At 45.8% G+C, this 18,302-nt stretch overlaps 1 protein-coding gene across 1 annotated transcript; it reads left to right on the forward strand.

Moving 5' to 3' along the window:
• The first annotated feature begins 8,223 nt into the window (after window positions 1–8,223).
• On the forward strand, window positions 8,224–10,379 carry LOC125511424 (50S ribosomal protein L11, chloroplastic). The gene is made up of 4 exons (XM_048676790.1): window positions 8,224–8,530; window positions 8,640–8,812; window positions 8,930–8,993; window positions 9,904–10,379. The coding sequence occupies exons 1-4, from the start codon at window positions 8,341–8,343 to the stop codon at window positions 10,110–10,112; spliced, it is 636 nt and encodes a 211-aa protein (XP_048532747.1). The 5' UTR covers window positions 8,224–8,340; the 3' UTR covers window positions 10,113–10,379.
• Window positions 10,380–18,302: the final 7,923 nt, after the last annotated feature.

Here is an 18,302-nt window from a genome sequence, read left to right on the forward strand (position 1 = left end):
TCTGTGCATGTGACATTTTTATTGTTCTGTTCGGATGTCTATACTATCTACATTTAAATAACTAGCCCACACTAACATATTTCTCAACATGCACAACAGGTATTACTAAACAGTATAACACAGCTACCTACAAGCCTCCACAGTGATTTGACACTCTTAGCCGTCGGATCGCTCGAACGTAGGATTCAGATCAACTCGGCTGTCCCAAGTCGTTACGCACGCTTGCGACACCGTGTTGCGGGCCGCTGCTCCGGAGAACGACCTCCTGTTTACCTCCGTCAGCGGGCCATCGAAGGCCCAGGTCTTCTGATTCACTAATAGGCCCGGTCGTCCAGTTCCAGTGCAAGCCCCCTCACCTCCTCTCCTCCTACCCCTGAAAAGAAAACCTCCTCTCCTCCTTTCTCCGAGATGCACCGTCGCCGGGGGCGAGTTTCTGCCGTGCATCCGCCGCCCTTTATTGCTTTTCTAATTTCCTACTATTGTTTTTAGTGCAGCGTTCTTCGATCGCATCTGCGGCGGCCATCCGCACCGTAGGCATCCATCGCCGGATGTCTTTCTCCTGCATCCGCATCCATGCCTTGCAGCTGTACCGCGTGTTGGACACTCTCCTCATGAACCTCACAGTTCCTCCCAACAGCTACCAGATCCCCTCCTTTCCCTGCAACCAGAGCACAATCTTTCCCGTCTATCGGTGGTAGTCACATCAATCGGCAGGCTACTAGCAGCAGCGGCGGATGGATTGAGAACGGAGAATGGACGGGTGACAGTCAAGGTGTGTGGCTACAAACTCCCCTTCCCACTATTCTCCATTCACGATGCAACAGTAGGTGGCTGCATTTTTTTGACAACCAGATCAAGACAACGGCGATAGGGAGCAATTTTGGTACGGTTTTTTATTTGATCTGAAGCTATTTATGTTTTTTATCTCAAGAATGACAGTTTCAACAGATGGATTCTTAGCTATTCATTTTTGAGATACTCATAAGCATTGAGATAGTGGGATTTGATACTCAAAGCATGCATTAGTCATTACTCAGTTATTTTGAAAACCATTTCAATTCTGAACCATGTCGTTTTCTTTTGAAAACCAAATCAATTATTTACTAACCGGCGTTGCCCATAGCCAGTCATGTGGTAACTAAATTCCCCGCAAAAAAACAACTAAATTACAGTTAATTCGTAAACTTGCAAACACCAATTGACTTGATAATTCATGCTACAAAATTGCTCCACCAGGCATGGCTAACTACGATTTTCAAATCTCTAGCCCACAGAAAAATTGCTATTATCGTGAATTTAAGATGATGCCATGAAGTGCAATTATAGGGTAAGTAAAGGAAATAGCTTGTGCTAAATGATGGATCACCCTCGGTGCTGCGACCGGCTGCCTGTCCTTCGCCTCGCCGCGCTAAGTAACCTCGAGGTCCTCTTCTCCTCCGTGCTCGTGCTCGAGATCTGCTGGTGATGAGCTCAACGCCTCCCTAGCTCTCCTCTCTTACCCTGAACACTACGCCTTTGTTAGTCTCAACCTAAATTCCACCTTTTGTGTGTATCAGGCTTCATGGTACCTATGAATCCATCAGCAGTCTGGTTGCCCTTTTTCTTAAATTATTTGCTCTATTTTGCCACTTTACAGTCTTATAATTACAAAATTAATCAAAATTTTGGTTCTGCACAATGTCTTTAGGTTGCAAGGTAAAGAACTTCTGGTAGAAAGCATTTAGCTTCCAAAACAAGAGTAATATATGGACACAATTGATTAAGAAAATTAACAGGAATGACGCTGGAGAGATTTTGTTCAGAGCAGATCGTTTTAAGCCACTGTCGCTTTCAGGAAAGAGAAGGTACATATAGTTGTTATTACAGATAACATATGATAGCTCAATTGGTTCAGAGCAGGGCGTTTCAAGCTACTGATGTTTTCAAGGTTGATTGCTACTATTTGGAAAAAGAGTTGGAGTGAAATAAGATATTAAATAGCACATGGAAGCACCTACAACTACAAGGGGGTCTCACTAGGTACTGTATGCAGGATGCTCTTCCAGAATTTGTGCCAGGTGTATAATAAGTAAATGGCACTAGGTATTGATCTATTTTTTACTTTTTGTATCTTGAATTCTTGCTGTTGTGGGCTCCTGAAATCCAGTTTTCAGATGCACCTCTCAGTCTATAATTTGCGTGCTCCACAAGAAAGTAAATGGTACAAATTTCTCAGATATGTCTAACTACACAAATCTTTTGACATATTTCTCTTTCCTACATTAGATGTCATCAAGATAGGCGGGTGCGGCAACGCGCACTTCGATGATCTAGTATTAGCATGCAAAGGAAAGGTCCACCTCAACATGCAATAATGCATAGAAAAAATCATGCAAACATGCATGAGTATTTTCATTATATTATGCTAATAATTTTAACAATTATTTCACAAACATAGAATAATCAAACACAATAAATCATATATTTTTTCAATTGTTGTATTATTGTTTCAAATATCCATGTTCCATATAATCAAATCTCATTGCTAGAGATTTTTACCCCACATGTTGATGCAGTATTATTTTTAATTATTTCAGTGGGATTTGCATGCATGAGAATAAAATAAAAAATAGATTAGCAATATGTGAATAAAAATAGATTATAAATATGAGAATAAAACAAACTAATAATATGAGAACAAAAATAAAAGACATATAAGTTTTTGTTTGATTAATTTATAGTTGTAGAATATTTATCGAATATGGGTAACATGCATGGTATATATTTCCATGGTGGTAATGAGGTGGCATTGGCATGGTGGCTAGCATGATGAGTTGGCATAATTGCATGTTGGCTAACATGATGAGTTGGCATAATTGCATGGTATATATTTTCATATTTATAGTAGTAGATGATATCTCGCACGTTGTTGCGTGAACATTTTGCAATATATTTCACTTTGATTACTTGAAGTAATAATATGAAAAGATACAAGTGTGAATATATATGATTTATTGTGTTTGACTATTGTATAGTTCTAAATTGTTTATTAAATATAAATAGCATAATAAAATGGAAATTCCCATGCATGTTGTGGCGAATCTTTTCCCGTGCATGTTGCATGCTGAGGTGGCATACTAGCATGTTGAGAGAAGAGGGGGGAGAAGAAGTTTAGTGCAAGGAAAATTATCTGTTGGCACATTCAAGTTATATGATGGGTTTTTTTTTGGAATGTCAAAGATATTTCACAGATTGTTTTTCCAGTTAATCATATTATTCATGGATTTTTTAAGTTGTGTGAACATTTTATTTGACACACGTGAACATTTTATTTCTAAGAGTGAGGAACATGTTTAGAAGGGTTTAATTTGCATTGAGTACTTTTTATTTGTTGATTTTGCTGCAGATTCTATTACTTTTTATTTCAACATTTTATTTAACAAAATGTTATTTTCATAGAAGGAAGGAACATAATTTTAGAAGTAATTTACCACAAAGTTTTTTTACATGTTGAACAATTTTATTGAACATTTTGTTCGATACAAAGGGGCTTTCGTTTGACTCACACAAACATTTATCATAGATAGCCCGGTATATTTCAAATAATGTTTTTGTACAAGTGCCTCCTTAGGATTCTGTCCTACAAAATGGAAATGATTTTCGCATGTTTTACAAACTACTTTGTCCTCATTGTTTATCGCATGGGTCTCCTGTTAAAGATGCACCCAAATGCGCCATACTTTGGGTCCATTGGACACATGTGTCTGCTTCGAGTGATTGTGAATACTATTCTTTGCCTTTAGCGTAGGATAGGTGTGAAATGTGATCTTGCTATGGCAGGTACATGGGCATTTATGTACGTGACAATTTTACATTTTTGTTCTGTAATAATACGTAAACATCTCTTTTGAGATATGTGAATGTTTTAAAAGTGCGTAGATATTTGCTATTGGAGCTGTGAACATCTATGTTAAAAACTTGAAATACATGAAAACATTCTTTTCACAATACACATACCTTTTATATCAAATTATTTATGATGGCAGTTTAAAATCTGTAAACATAAAATAAAAAAGCATTAAAAAAGCATATGTGTTAATGGGTCTGCAGAAGCCCATTAAACTTATTCTTGGGTCCTGGCCTTTGGCGGAAGCAACTAGTTGACGAGCGCTCCTTTGGGAGCCACACAACAATCACTTGCTCGTGGGCTGAGAGCGCGTCACTTGGCGCGCTCTCAGCCGCCACCACGTGTCGTGTCCTGGGCGCTTCCTCTGATTCTTTTTTTATTTTGCTGCATGCGTTTTTGGCTTTTAAAGTGGTTTTTTTTGGTTTTCTGATATTTCAATTATTCACCGGTCTTCCTTAGCTTTTGGACAAAAAAATGAAAATTATTTTTTGCGAAAAACGTGTTTTTTTTCTTACTTCCGTGAAAGGCACGGTTTTTCTTTCGCGAGAGGCACCGAGCAGTGCCTTTTGGAAACGGGAAAAAAACGTGTTTTCCATTTTTTTCTTCCGCGAGAGTTATTGTTTTGCTTCGGCGAGAGGCATGGCTTTGCCTCTCGGAAACGAAAAAAACACATTTTTTGTTTTTTTCTTTCCGCGAGTGGCACGGTTTTTCTTCCGTGTGAGAGTCACTATTTTGCTTCGACGAGAGGCATAGCCTTGCCTCTTAGAAACAAAAAAAAATGTTTTTTCTGTTTTTGTTTCTTCCGCGAGAGGCACTGTTTTGCTTTCGCGTCGTGCCTCTCGTAAAACGAAAAAAAGATGTGTTTTCTGTTTTTTCTGTGAGAGGCACGGTTTTGCTTCCGCGAAAGATATGACTGTGCTTTTGCGAGAGACACGGCCGTGCCCGTTTTGAAAAGGAAAAAACGTGCTCCTGGTTCCCTTTTTTTATCCATTTTTTGTGAAAAAAAAGTTCATTAAAACCTATCAACATGGGATCTAGTTTTGAAGATCTCGACGCGAAGAATCCAACAATGAAAATGGTTCAAGAATGCACGCTTTAAGAGATAAAATGGTTTGAATAAACAGATCTAAAAAAGAAAACTCCCAAGATTTTTTGACTATAAGGCCTTGTTTGGTACTAGGGTTTTTGAGGGGATTGGTGGGGATAATCCCCATAGGGATTGGGTGAAGGTTGGGGTTTCACCCAATCCCTTCAAATCCCCATTTATCCCCAATACACTAGGTAGGAGTAGTGTATTGGGTATTGAGAAAATGCACTAGAGTTTGGGGATTTGTGGGGAAATGTGAGGATGAAACATGTCAAATAGACTAGAACCAAATGGTGTTCTGGGATATGTGGGGATTTAGGGGTTTGACCGGAATAAACTCCACCAATTCCCTAAAATACACTAGTACCAAACAAGGCCTAAGTGTTTTTTTACTATATAAAAAACTCCCAGATTACGACAAGTGACGCATATGCAGCGCGCCATTTATTACAACCTGAGAAGATGGGGTAGATCTTTGCGGGTTCGGCTCTCCTGTTGGTAGACGTGCACGCATTATGCTATAGGGCCAATAGCAAAAATGCTACACCTAGATAAACCTACGTAAACCAACTTACGTGACCTTCCTAAATCCGCTCCTCCGCCCCCCTGATTTCAGCCGTGGGGGCCCGGGCGCTTATCCTGGCCCAACTAATCTTGGCCACATCAGCACGTAGGATTAATTACGTAAGACTTGTACGTAGGTGTAGCATTGCTCGGCCAATAGAGATCGAACACTTATCTTGATAGGTCCACCACTGGAAATAATAAGACATATTTTTATTTTTCTTAATTAACTTCCTTTCCCAAATTGTCGGCGGCAAGACGAGGCCGTCGCGGCCTGCCTCATGTGCGCTCAAGCTCAGGCCAAGGCCGTCCGACCGTCCTTCATCGACTCTCACATATATGGTTGTTCTCCATCTCGGCTAACCCGTTCTCCTTGGGAGGTGGAACCGCAGGTGTGTCGACGGTCAGCTAGATGCCTGGAACTGTTGGGCGTGCAAACGGGCATCGCAGTTGATTGTGCGAGTGCAGTTCAAAATGGGAGATCGATGTTCATTACTAGGCCTGTTGGGTCAGCTCTCCTGCTAGATGATTGGTCCCTTCAGTACTTCATCTAACCTCTATAGGAACTCGATCGATTCAAATTAGTCCAGCTTGGGCATGGCTTGGGCATGCCGAAGGCATGCGACTCTAACAGTGACAACTCCGCCGGCCACGGAAACCACCTGGGTCAGCGACCTCACCTCTTGGAGCTCAACTTAGCAAAGCAATGGCTGCCAAAGAGTCCGTCGAGGATAAGGTAAGGGAAAGGATTTTCAATTAATTTAGAGAATAGAAATATAATTATTATTTTCAGTGGTGGACCTACCCGGACAAGTGTTGGATTTCTATAGAGCCGAACCCGATCTTTGCAAGGAGTACTCTTCAATCAGTGATTTCGTGGCCTTTGCACCGACGGAAATATGGGCCTTCTCGGTGTGCATTCACGCAACCCTACAGGCCTCCCTCTCCGTCCTTCTGGCGTCGGTAGTGGGTTGTCCTACCACTAAAAAAATGGTCGTGATTGGTGTTGGAATAATCCAAACATATGATAGTTATGATTAGTATAAAGGGTGATCAATGTTGCCGGTTGATCAGTTTAGGTAATACTCCTTACGTGAGAGTCCACGTCCTAGTTAGTTTGGAGTTGTAGTAGGAGTTCGAGTCCGGTTGGTGGTAGATTTGGTTTAGTACGTGTGTTAGCTTAGGAAAGTTGAGTCCGTGTCAGGTTCTAGTACAAGTCCTGTTCGAGTAGGTTTTGCAACAGGGGTGTTACCTGTGCGTGTATATAAGCACATGCGTGGCCTTGAAGTTGTAACCAGAGAAAAGAAGAAAAAAAAATAAAGAGGAAGAAAAAAGGGCACGACAAGGGCCCTTTGGCTATTAGTTTTTTGTGCGCGTGTGTTCGTGCAGTTTGATGTGATCGATCCTGTGGGTGAATTTCCAACAATTGGTATCAGAGCAAGGTTCGAGTGAAACTGCGCTTGCCCCTAGCGCCTCGGGGCGGGCAATAGAGTCGTTGTTGTAGCGACAAGAAGGCGACGAGGACGCTGTCGCAAGCAAGGCGTTGGTGATCGTTGATGGTTATGGAGGTGTCGAAGTTGCGACACCAAGGAAATCATCGAGATCATCGTTGGAGGGTGAAAGGTGGAGATGACGAAGTTGCGAGCCGTCATCAAGGTGTGCACATGAGTTCTTGTAAGGTGCGTCCAAGATCTCAGGTCTATGAATCTTCTGCTGCAGTTGAGATGTGTCACTGGCGGAGGAGAATTATGAGCGAGTGCGGGCGGAAAAAGAAATATGTGCCTTGCGTTTCCGTTCGTGGTGGTGGAGTTCCGGCGAGTTCATATACGATGAAGATGAGTTACACGTATATGGCGAGTTGTGTTGCCGCTGGACATGAGGTGTCATTTGGTAAGTTGTGTCACCAACGACAAAGAAAAAAGATGTGCCGGGTGAATAGATGAAGATCAACGTGAAGAGGATGCGCACCAGTTAAGTTGAGTTCCCGTATGAGGCTATGTGTTTAGTCTGCATGTAGCACACTAAGATATGACAACGTGGCTGGTAGTCCGGATAATCGTTGGTTCTAGTCTACAAGTCGACATGAAAATAAAAGATGATGATGAAGTGGTTGCGAGAAGGGAGAACATGTGGTCTGGTAAGTCGTGTCACAGGAGGCAGCCGCGTGACAAGGTGAATATATGATCGTCTGTGTGTCTCGTCAAATAAAAGATCTAGTGTTTGGATTAGGGGGTGAATGTTGGAATAATCCAAACATATGATAGTTATGATTAGTATAAAGGGTGATCAATATTGCCGGTTGATCAGTTTAGCTAATACTCCGTATGTGAGAGTCCACGTCCTAGTTAGTTTGGAGTTGTAGTAGGACTTCGAGTCCAGTTGGTGGTACATTTGGTTTAGTACGTGTGTTAGCTTAAGAAAGTTGAAACCGTGTTAGGTTTTAGTACAAGTCTTGTTTAAAAGGTTTGCAACAGGGGTGTTATCTATGCGTGTATATAAGCGTAGACGTGGCCTTGAAGTTGTAACCAAAGAAAAAAAAAGAAAAAGAAAGAAAAGAGGGCACGACAAAGGCTCTTTAACTATCAGTTTTTTGTGCATGTGTATTCATGTAATTTGATGTGATCGATTTTGTGGATGACTTTCCAACAATTGACAAGATGGAAACCGTGTCCTCCTAGCGAAGACGAACTCACCTGTACAGACAGCGCCTTCTCTAACCTTAGCCCAGCAGATAGCAGATTAGAAGAAGATAGGAAAGAAGAGCAGGGCAGAACAGAGAGCAGCAGACTCCCAGTGCACAGCCATGGCCACCACAACCTTATCCCTCCACGGGCTCCCGTCCCCGACTGCCAAGAAGCTCACCTCCTCCTTCCTCGGCGCCCCCTCCTCCTTCCTCCGCCCGGCGGCGCTCGCGGCCGCGGCCACGCCCTCGCGGAGGGTGTTCGCCGTCAGGGCCATGGCGCCCCCCAAGCCCGGGGCCAAGCCCAAGAAAGGTCCGTGCCTGCGCTCGCCTCCACCTTCATCCCGCCCGGCATGGTCTTGTCCGGCCCCCGTCCAGTGCTCCGGCTAAACCGCGCCCGATATGTGTGTGTTGTTCTGCAGTGGTGGGCATCATAAAGCTGGCGCTGGAGGCGGGCAAGGCGACGCCCGCGCCGCCCGTCGGCCCCGCGCTCGGTGCCAAGGGTGTCAACATCATGGCCTTCTGCAAGGATTACAATGCCAAGACGGCCGACAAGCCCGGCTACATCATCCCCGTCGAGATCACCGTGTTCGATGTGAGCTTGCACTGCTGGTTAATCCCCCGAGTCTGAATGTTAAATGTGTGTGCAGAATGTATTGGTAATGTGAGTTAGTCCTCATGATGCGTGTGGCATTGCCTTGCATCTTTGCAGGATAAGAGCTTCACCTTTATCTTGAAGACGCCTCCTGCCTCAGTGCTGCTCCTCAAGGCTGCAGGTATGCACCCGGTTGATTAGCATCAAATTGTACATAATTTGAGGTTCATGCACCAAATTGAAGATATATGGGGATAATTGGGCAAAAGGTAAATGCAGTGGCTAGGTTGATTTGTTAGTGTCTGTGAGAGCCTAGCTTGTTCAAATTCTATGAGAATACTATGGTTGAGTTTTAGAAGTATGTGCAGACTGTAGAGGGACTGATTAATGATTCACTATGCTATTATTAATAATTTTAATTGCAAATGCATATACGAAAGTGTTAACCTACTGACAGGGAAAGTGGTCTGTGAATTGCTATCTGCATACCAGTTTTACACAACTGGGACAGACTGATCCTTTATCTGTATCTGATGAATTGCATATGGACCTCTACAAAACTAATACCTTGAGTTAACGCTTATTTGAATTATTTGGGTACAATGCCATATGCATGACTCATTAAATTTTCTGTTCAGCTAACATTGGAGTTTGTACTGGGCTCCAAGTTCACAGAGTATATAAGCTTCACCAAATTTGCTGTCCATTTCCTTTTCCCTAACTGTCATTCTAGGCTTTCGTTCCATAAGGCACTGTATCACTGATAAGCAGGCCAAAAAAGCTAAAAAATAAGCAGGCAAAAAACAGCTTGAACCGCATCTGCTACTCCGTTATATACGTACAGTTTCTTTTTTGGCTGTACTTGGCACAACTTAATACTGTCTGTTGGATTGATAAGTCATTAGTTTCTCTGAAAATAATCAAGTCATAAGTTAGCCACTAAAATTTCTACACATTTGGTTTTTTTAACCTTTTTCTACACATTTGGTTTATTCCCCAAGTTTCTGTTTAGTGTAGTTTATATTAGGTTTGATAACTGCTCAGTGAACTAACCGGTTCCTTGCCTCCATTTTATTAATTCTGATTCCCAGGCGTCGAAAAAGGCTCAAAGGAGCCACAGCGCGAGAAAGTTGGAAAGGTGACAGTGGACCAAGTACGCACGATCGCCCAGGAGAAGCTGCCTGACTTGAACTGCAAAACCATCGAATCCGCTATGAGAATCATAGCGGGCACTGCCGCTAACATGGGCATCGATGTTGACCCGCCGATCCTCGTGAAGAAGGAGAAGGTGATCTTCTAGTCTATTTGCCAGCACGCTGGAATCACCTTAGCAATGTCCATCTGTACATTTTTGCTTCATTTTTGTACGCACATATGCTGTAGTGCCAGGGATTTCCACCTGGTCAGTGTGAGAGATAAAACATATGTGATTTTCTGAGCAAAGCTGTAAAATCATTGGCTTCAGTACCGTAGAGCCCTCTCACGCTGTGGGTAGGTCTGCAGGCTGCAGCTATATGTTTGGTCCTGGAACTTTCTTCGTTTTGAAATTCATATCACGATTGCTCTATAACAATCTGAAAAGTGGATGTCTGCATGTTTTGTCTTCCAGTGGATAGCTCGGTTTCAAATAGAAGTAGGTTTCTACTGTTCCTGTTACCCTATTCTCCCGAAACGTGTGCTTCAACTCTGAACATTATAGTAGTACTCCTGTATATTCAGCAAAAGCAACTCTTTTTTTTAGGGAACAGCAAAAGCAACTCTAACTCTGAACTGTGAAGCATTTCTTGTGTCTCAGAAAAGTCTGAAGCATTTGAGTACTATTATTATTGCTGGGTTGTGGTCGGCCTTTCCTGCGTTGAGGCCCAAAGCCCAATCGCATGTACTCGCGAAATCAGTAATTAAAGGTCACCCTTACAAAGGTCACTCCCACCTCAGATGCTGACAAGTGATGCACTATATGTGAGTCACTTGTCACTCACTCTATGCATTTTGAAACAGAACCGAAAAACCATACGGAAAATAAACCGAGCCAAACCAATTTTACGGTTTTTATGGTTTCTGGTTTCGATATGGTATAAACTTTTCATACTGTTTTGAACTTTGGTTTTTATGGTATATACCCAATAAACCGAACGGTTAACCGAATAAACCGAAGTAAAAAATTAATTTATTTTTCTTGAGGCGAACAACTATACAAGTTGTCATTTTTCTTATACATGAGTGAAATTCACTACTAAGCATGTATACATGTTTCTTGTACATAGTTATTTTTCTGTTTAAAAATGCTAAGCACGTCCATAACGATCAAGGGATGAATCCATGCATACATATAAACTTATATATATATAGTGATATACTATTTGTGTAAAATAGTATGTGTGTTGAGTCATACATTTGTAAATTATTATTACGTCATTTTCAAATTCGCGTCAACTTTGGTTATTATAGTATATACCGAAACCATACCGAAATAATTTGGTATATACCGAAACTGAATCGTATTTTAAGTTCATACCGTATTTACCGAAGTATTCATACCGTAAAAACCGAAAAACCATATAAACCGAATAAACCGAACGCATAGAGTGACTTGTCACAACTTGGGAGTTTCCCTTCTTTCGTGGATTCGTTTATTCAAATATTTTATCTCTTGAACCGTGCGTCCAAATTCCAAATTGTTTTCACTGTTGGATTTGTCGCATCGAGAACTTCAAAACTAGATCACATGTTAATAGGTTTCGACGAAAAAATAATCAAACAAAATTGGAGACGGAAGAATGTTAATAGGTTTCGGTGAACTTTTTATTTTCTCGGAAGCAAATCTGTGTTTTCACGAGAAGCAAATCCGCACTTTTCGTGGAAGCACATTTTTTTCCATTTCCGACAAGCACACTCGCGAAAACAAATCTGTGCCTCAACAAGAAGCAAATCAGTTCTTCTCCTGAAAGCACAATTTTCCCCCCTTTCCGAGAAGGCAAATCTGTGTCTCCACTAGAAGCAAGTACGTGCTTCTCGTGGAAGCACAATCTTTTTTTCCGAGAAACTGAAAACAAATCTGTGTCTCCACGAGCAAATTTGTACTTCTCGTAGAAGCATAGATTTTTGCGGAAGCAAATCTGTGCCTCCACGACAAACAAATCCATGATTCTTGTTGAAACACATATTTTTTCCCTTCCATCTATATGCTTATTGTGGAATCAAATCCGTGCCTCCACAAGAAGCAAATATGTGTTTCTCGTCGAGCACATATTTTTTTTCTCTTTTCGAGAAACACGGTTATGCTTCTCTTTAAGACATAATTTTTTTCACGCAAAAACTCCATGATTTTTTCTCCAAAACTTAGGGAAAACCGGGTGAAAAGGCAGAACCCAAAACCCCCAGGAGTAACTAATTGAAACCTGAAAACGCGTAAAAAAACCCGAAGGAATCCCACTGCACAGAATATGTGGCGGCAGCTAGACACACCATTTTGGCGTGTTCTGAGGGCACCAAATGTGACCTCCTGTTACCATCCGGCCTAGACGCACAGTTCGGGACCCCCTACCCGAGATCCGCCGGTTTTGACACCGACAGGAGGCAAGGAACACGATGTTTTACCCAGGTTCGGGCCCTCTTGATGGAGGTAAAACCCTACGTCCTGCTTGATTAATATTGATGATATGGGTAGTACAAGAGTAGATCTACCATGAGATCAAGGAGGCTAAACCCTAGAAGCTAGCCTATGGTATGATTGTTGTATGATGAAGTTGTCCTACGGACTAAAACCCTCCGGTTTATATAAACACCGGAGAGGGTTAGGGTTACACAAAGTCGGTTACAATGGTAGGAGATCTTGAATATCCACATCGCCAAGCTTGCCTTCCACGCCAAGGAAAGTCCCATCCGGACACGGGACGAAGTCTTCAATCTTGTATCTTCATAGTCCTGGAGTCTGGCTGAAGGTATAGTCCGGCTACCCGAACACCCCCTAATCCAGGACTCCCTCAGTAGCCCCTGAACCAGGCTTCAACGACGACGAGTCCGGCACGTAGATTGTCTTCGACATTGCAAGGCGGGTTCCTCCTCCAAATTCTTCATAAAAGTTTGTAAACACCAAGAGTAGTGTCCGGCTCTGCAAAATAAGTTTCCACGTATTGCCATAGAGAGAATAATATTAACACAAATCTAATTTGCCGACGTATTCCGCAGCGTGACATCACACTACGGCCAAGCCTTTATTCGAATCGTTTTCACTTTTCCAACTCAGCGTGTTTTGCGAGGCGGTTTCCTTGGCACGTCTTGTCAAAGCAGAGATCGTGTCCTCCATTTACGGGATTCTCATCAATACGGACGTGGGTAACCCAACCGCGCCATTTATCACGGCGCTTGGGAGGCAAGCGAGTTTTACTAGGCTGGTGGGGACGCATAGTCGCATCCGCCCATATAAGGGGATAAGGATCCATCTTTTTACCTACGCCTTCTTCCTCCTTTGCCTATCCATCTTCTGCGCACCCGAGCTCCAGCGCCCAAGCCCGCACTTCCTACCTCAACCTTCTCCAACAATGTCCGGAGCGGGAGGCAAGTGGATGGTCTCCTCCGTCACGGAGGGCCATGTCAAAAGGCTAAGGAAGGCCGGATACCTGTCCAAAGACATCGCGCACCGGCTTCCTGAGGAGGGGCAGCTTCTCCCCACCCCAAGGCCCCATGAGAGGGTAGTATTTCTTCCCCACTTCCTCCGCGGACTGGGTTTTCCTCTCCACCCATTTGTCCGCGGGCTCATGTTCTACTATGGCCTAGATTTCCACGATCTGGCCCCGAACTTCATCCTCAATATCTCGGCGTTTATCGTCGTGTGCGAGGCTTTCCTCTGCATCCGCCCCCATTTCGGCCTCTGGCTCAAGACTTTCAACGTCAAGCCAAAGGTGGTGCGCGGCAACCAGGCGGAGTGCGGAGGTGCCATGGCGGGCAAAATAGCCAACGTCCTATGGCTCGAGGGCTCCTTTGTGGAGACCTTGAAGGGGTGGCAGTCAGGGTGGTTTTACATCACTGAGCCACGCGATCCGAAGTGGATCGCAGCCCCTGAATTCCGATCCGGACCCCCTACGCGGCTCACGTCCTGGAAGGAGACGGGCTTGTCGTGGGGCGACTAAGAAGAGGTGACCGGACTGCAAAAATGCATCCAGTCCCTGGTGAACAAGCAGCTCAAGCTTGTCAACGTAGTCCAGGTCATGCTCGTCCGCCGGATCCTTCCGTGTCAAGAACGGGACTTCAATTTGTGGGAGTTCAACCCGGCGCAGCACCGAACTCTGAGCAGGCTCTTCGACACGACGTACGAAGATGTTTGGAAGGGGCTAACCAAAGGCGCTGAGGCTCCCACATCCGCCTCTGAAGACCACGGATTCAGCTCGCAGCGTCCTGCTGGCGAGGTAAAATATTTTCATCTTTTATAGGATGTTAAGTTTTCTTCATAGTTTGACTCTATGCGGGATCTAAACTCCCTCACCTTTGACAGGATTGGAAGGCGAAGTCCGGACTGATTAACTGTCCGGCTCCCTTGCCCGAAGACCTAGCCCCTGCTCTCCTAGTGAAGCTGCTGGTTCCGGCACCTTATGTGGTGCCGGAGAAGAAGGCCAAGAAGAAGAAGGCCACGGGGACTCGAAAGAGTTCCCGGCATATGGTGGTGTCGGATTCATCGTCCGACGAGTCCGAGACGCACTCCTCCCGTGAAGACGAGGAGGAGGAAGAAGAAACCTCTCCCCCTCCAGCGGGGGGAGGAAAGAAGAGCAAGGCCGCCCCAGTAGGGGAGGCTGAGGGGTCCAAGAAGAGGAAAACCCCTCCGCCGGACTACGCCCCCGACGCCGACGAGGACGAAGAGGAGTGGCCGGACAGGGCCAAGCGTCCGGCGAAATCGTAAGTGTTCGGATATCAGAGTAACTCATGATATTCCTTTTGTTGCACAGCTTTCCCTAATGTCGAATATAATCATGCAGCCCGCCCAAGGACGGGCTCGACGAGTCGTCGAGCGGCTCCCTGGATTCATCGGACGTGAATTCAGTTCCGCCCGCTGCCTCCCCCTGTGCTGCGGATGACGCCGAAGTGGCGTCGCGACAAGCTCCGGGGCAAGAGGAGGTGGTCCAGGAGGAGCCGCGAGGCGACCTCCCGGACTCCAGGAGTAAAGGGGACAAGACCCCCCAGGGCTCCAAGTCCGGCTTTAAGCCAGACACCGCGCCGGAATCATCAACGGTTCCGGACCGCGGCAGACGAACTCCTGCCAAGAGCAGCAAGCCTATTGAGCCGGCGTCCTCCGTCCAACCGGAGGCGCCGGACAATCTGCTGGAGGTGCTTAAGGGCGCCTCCATCGACGAGGAGCACCGTGCCATCATGAGTACGGTGGTCCAGAAGGTTCGGTCCGCCCAAAGCGGACTTACTGAAGCTTGTACTAGCCTTCTAACAGGCTTTGAGGTAAGTAGAAATATGTAAAAATATTACCGCATAGACAGTAGCCCCTGATGCTCTGTTTGGCGTTCGGAAAGAAAAGCCGAATAGAGGATCTATTAAATATCGCAGGAGTCTAACTAAAAAGGAGTCAATATACGTATGCAGGCTTCGCTGCTGGCCACCGCCGCACTGACTGCGGAGGTGGATGCCCTGAAGCAGGGCCTCGAGCGGACCGCGCAAGAGCTCGGCCTTGCCAAATGGCAGCTCGAGGAGAAAGAAGGTAAGAGATACCTTATAGAAAAAATGCCTATAAGAAGACGCAATTGCAAAAAATGACAAGAGTATACTGCTTATTGCAGGGGCCACAACTGAGGTGGCGACCCTCAAGCAGGCGCTGTCCGAGGCCAAGAAGAGAGCGGCCATGGAGCGCACCGAGCGGGAGAAATTTGAGGCGCAGGTCGGCGAGGTGCAGCAAGAGCTTCAGGCTCTCATGAAAAAACATGAGAGTTTGGAGCTCGACTCGAAGATGCGAGCGTCCGAGCTTGCTGCGGCCCTTGAAACTGCCAAATCTGCCAAGGCCGAGGCCCAGAAGGCCCTCCAGGAATTGGATGCAGTGAAAAAGATAGCGGCGAGTAAGACATTCTCTATGCAAAGCAGACATATAAAAGTAAACTACTTGTTACTTACCCGAATCCAGAGCTCTCCAGGGGCATTCGCAGATCTTCCCCGCAGCGTATCCGATGCCGCCGCATTCTACCGAGCCGAGGAAGGCAGCTCGACGGAGAAGGTGTTCTGGTCTCAGTACGCTGAGGCCGGACACCCTGTGCCCTTGAGCGACCAGCTGAAGCAGCTGGTCGAGCTCCACAAGGCGGCCGAACAGGCCCTGAAGGGCTTCATAGTTCGGCTGTGGCCTAGAGAGGCCCTGCCTGGGAGCTACTTCGGACTGGTGCGGCGGCTGGTGGAGGCTTGTCCAAGGCTCGAGGTCATCAAGCGCTCCGTCTGCATCGAAGGTGCCCGTAGGGCCCTTGCCCGTGCAAAGGTGCACTGGGGTAAGCTGGACGGTGAGAAGCTTGTGAGGGACGGGCCGCCGCCGGGGAAGGAGCATCGCAAGCCCGAGAACTATTACAAGGATGTTCTGGCCGGTGCCCGCCTTATGGCAGATGAATGCACCAAGGATGTAATTTTTGAATGAACTCACTCGTGTTATCCTGTGCGCTGAAAACTTGTTCATATGCGCTAAGCAATGCTTGAATTTAAAATATTACTTTCTGTGCGGCCGTTTATCAAAAAATTGAGAGATGGCCAGTCGTCGGCTTCTGCCCCCATGCCACTAGTGCTGGGGTGTTCGGGATAAACCTGAGCGCTCTTTTCCCGTGATTGGGTCCGTCGAGGGAGGCGCTCAGCACAACGAACAAGGCAATCGGACTATAATGCTTGAACACTCTCACTTAGCCATAGAACTCTGTAATTTTAAATTTCGGCGAAGCCCCTAGTATTCGGAAGACCGAGTTCGGGGTGCTATCCACGCCTTGGCCGGACAAAGCCGGTTCCTCGCTCGAAGCGGCATAAGCCTTTAAGGACTCAAAAAACCTCTCGAACAGCGACCGGTCTCTCGCCTCATTATGACAGTCGGTTTTAGCTTTCTCTACTGAGGTGCTCAGCCCAGCTCAACTGGGGCACAATCGCAGTAGTTCTCCTAGTGCTACCTTAGTCGATATAGCGGAACGTAAGGCACCAAAACATAGGAGCCGGGCAAACCCAACCATTGACCCAAATCATGATTCGGAGCCGATGCATATAGTGCTATAAGTTCGGGGTGTCGCACTTGTGAAAGTGTATGGACTTCTCACGCCATATAGATGGGTACTGAATCCCCTGGCGTATTTTGCCGTACCACAGTGTACGGATGTGACATGTTATTAATAAACATATATATAGAAATGGATAATGCAAAAAATAGACAAAAAGCTATGCATTGTTTACAGAAAGGTTGCTATGAAAGCGGAACGATACAAATAGTGCGACAAGCAAAAGAAATTGGACTATTTAACATGTCCTGGCCAGGGGCAGGCCGCGGAATTGTATTAAAAACAGGTATACTGCTCGCAATAAAGACCACCTGGGAGTTCCATAATGCGGCGTGGCTTGTCTGCTTTCCTGGATTTTGCATCGTTTGTGCGGCAGTTGAATTGCCGAACGGGTCATCCGAAGTATGGAGTCCTGAGAGTAAGAGAAAAAAAAGGAATCCGGCAGCCCCTGGTGCGGTTTAAGCCGTATTTCGGGCGTGTCGTGATAGTGCCCCTTCCCCTGTGCCCATGGTATTTCAAGAGCGTAGTTATGTACGCGAAGCACTGGTTTCGCTATATCGCTAGGGCTAGGGTTGGGGCCGCATTGCTACGCTAGCTCAGAACGTGCGAGGCGGTCTTGTTGTAGGGTACCCCGGGCGCGCTTGACAATGTCCGGCTTTTTGAAGGCCGAACTGGAGAACTGCCTAGAGAGGCTGCTTTGTACTTCTGCTGCGAGCGCTGCCGTGTGCTCCTCCATTCGGAGGGAGCGTTCAGTGTTCCCATTGACCGTGATTACTCCTCTAGGGCCTGGCATCTTGAGCTTGAGGTATGCATAGTGCGGTACCGCGTTGAATTTTGCGAATGCGGTTCGCCCGAGCAGTGCGTGATAGCCACTACGGAACGGGACTATGTCGAAGATTAACTCCTCGCTTCGGAAGTTATCCGGAGATCCGAAGAACACTTCCAGTGTGACTGAGCCTGTACAGTTGGCTTCTACACATGGTATGACGCCTTTAAAGGTCGTTTTGGTGGGCTTGATCCTCGAGGGATCTATGCCCATTTTTCGCACTGTATCCTGGTAAAGCAGGTTCAGGCTGCTGCCGCCGTCCATGAGGACTCTTGTGAGATGAAATCCATCAATGATTGGGTCTAGAACCAATGCGGCGAAGCCGCCGTGACGGATGCTAGTGGGGTGGTCCCTTCGATCAAAGGTGATCGGGCAGGAGGACCATGGGTTGAACTTTGGGGCGACTGGCTCCATCGCATATACATCACGTAACGCACGC

The sequence above is a fragment of the Triticum urartu genome, chromosome 5 (assembly GCF_003073215.2).
Source record: "Triticum urartu cultivar G1812 chromosome 5, Tu2.1, whole genome shotgun sequence".
In the NCBI taxonomy this organism is placed as follows: Eukaryota; Viridiplantae; Streptophyta; class Magnoliopsida; order Poales; family Poaceae; genus Triticum; species Triticum urartu.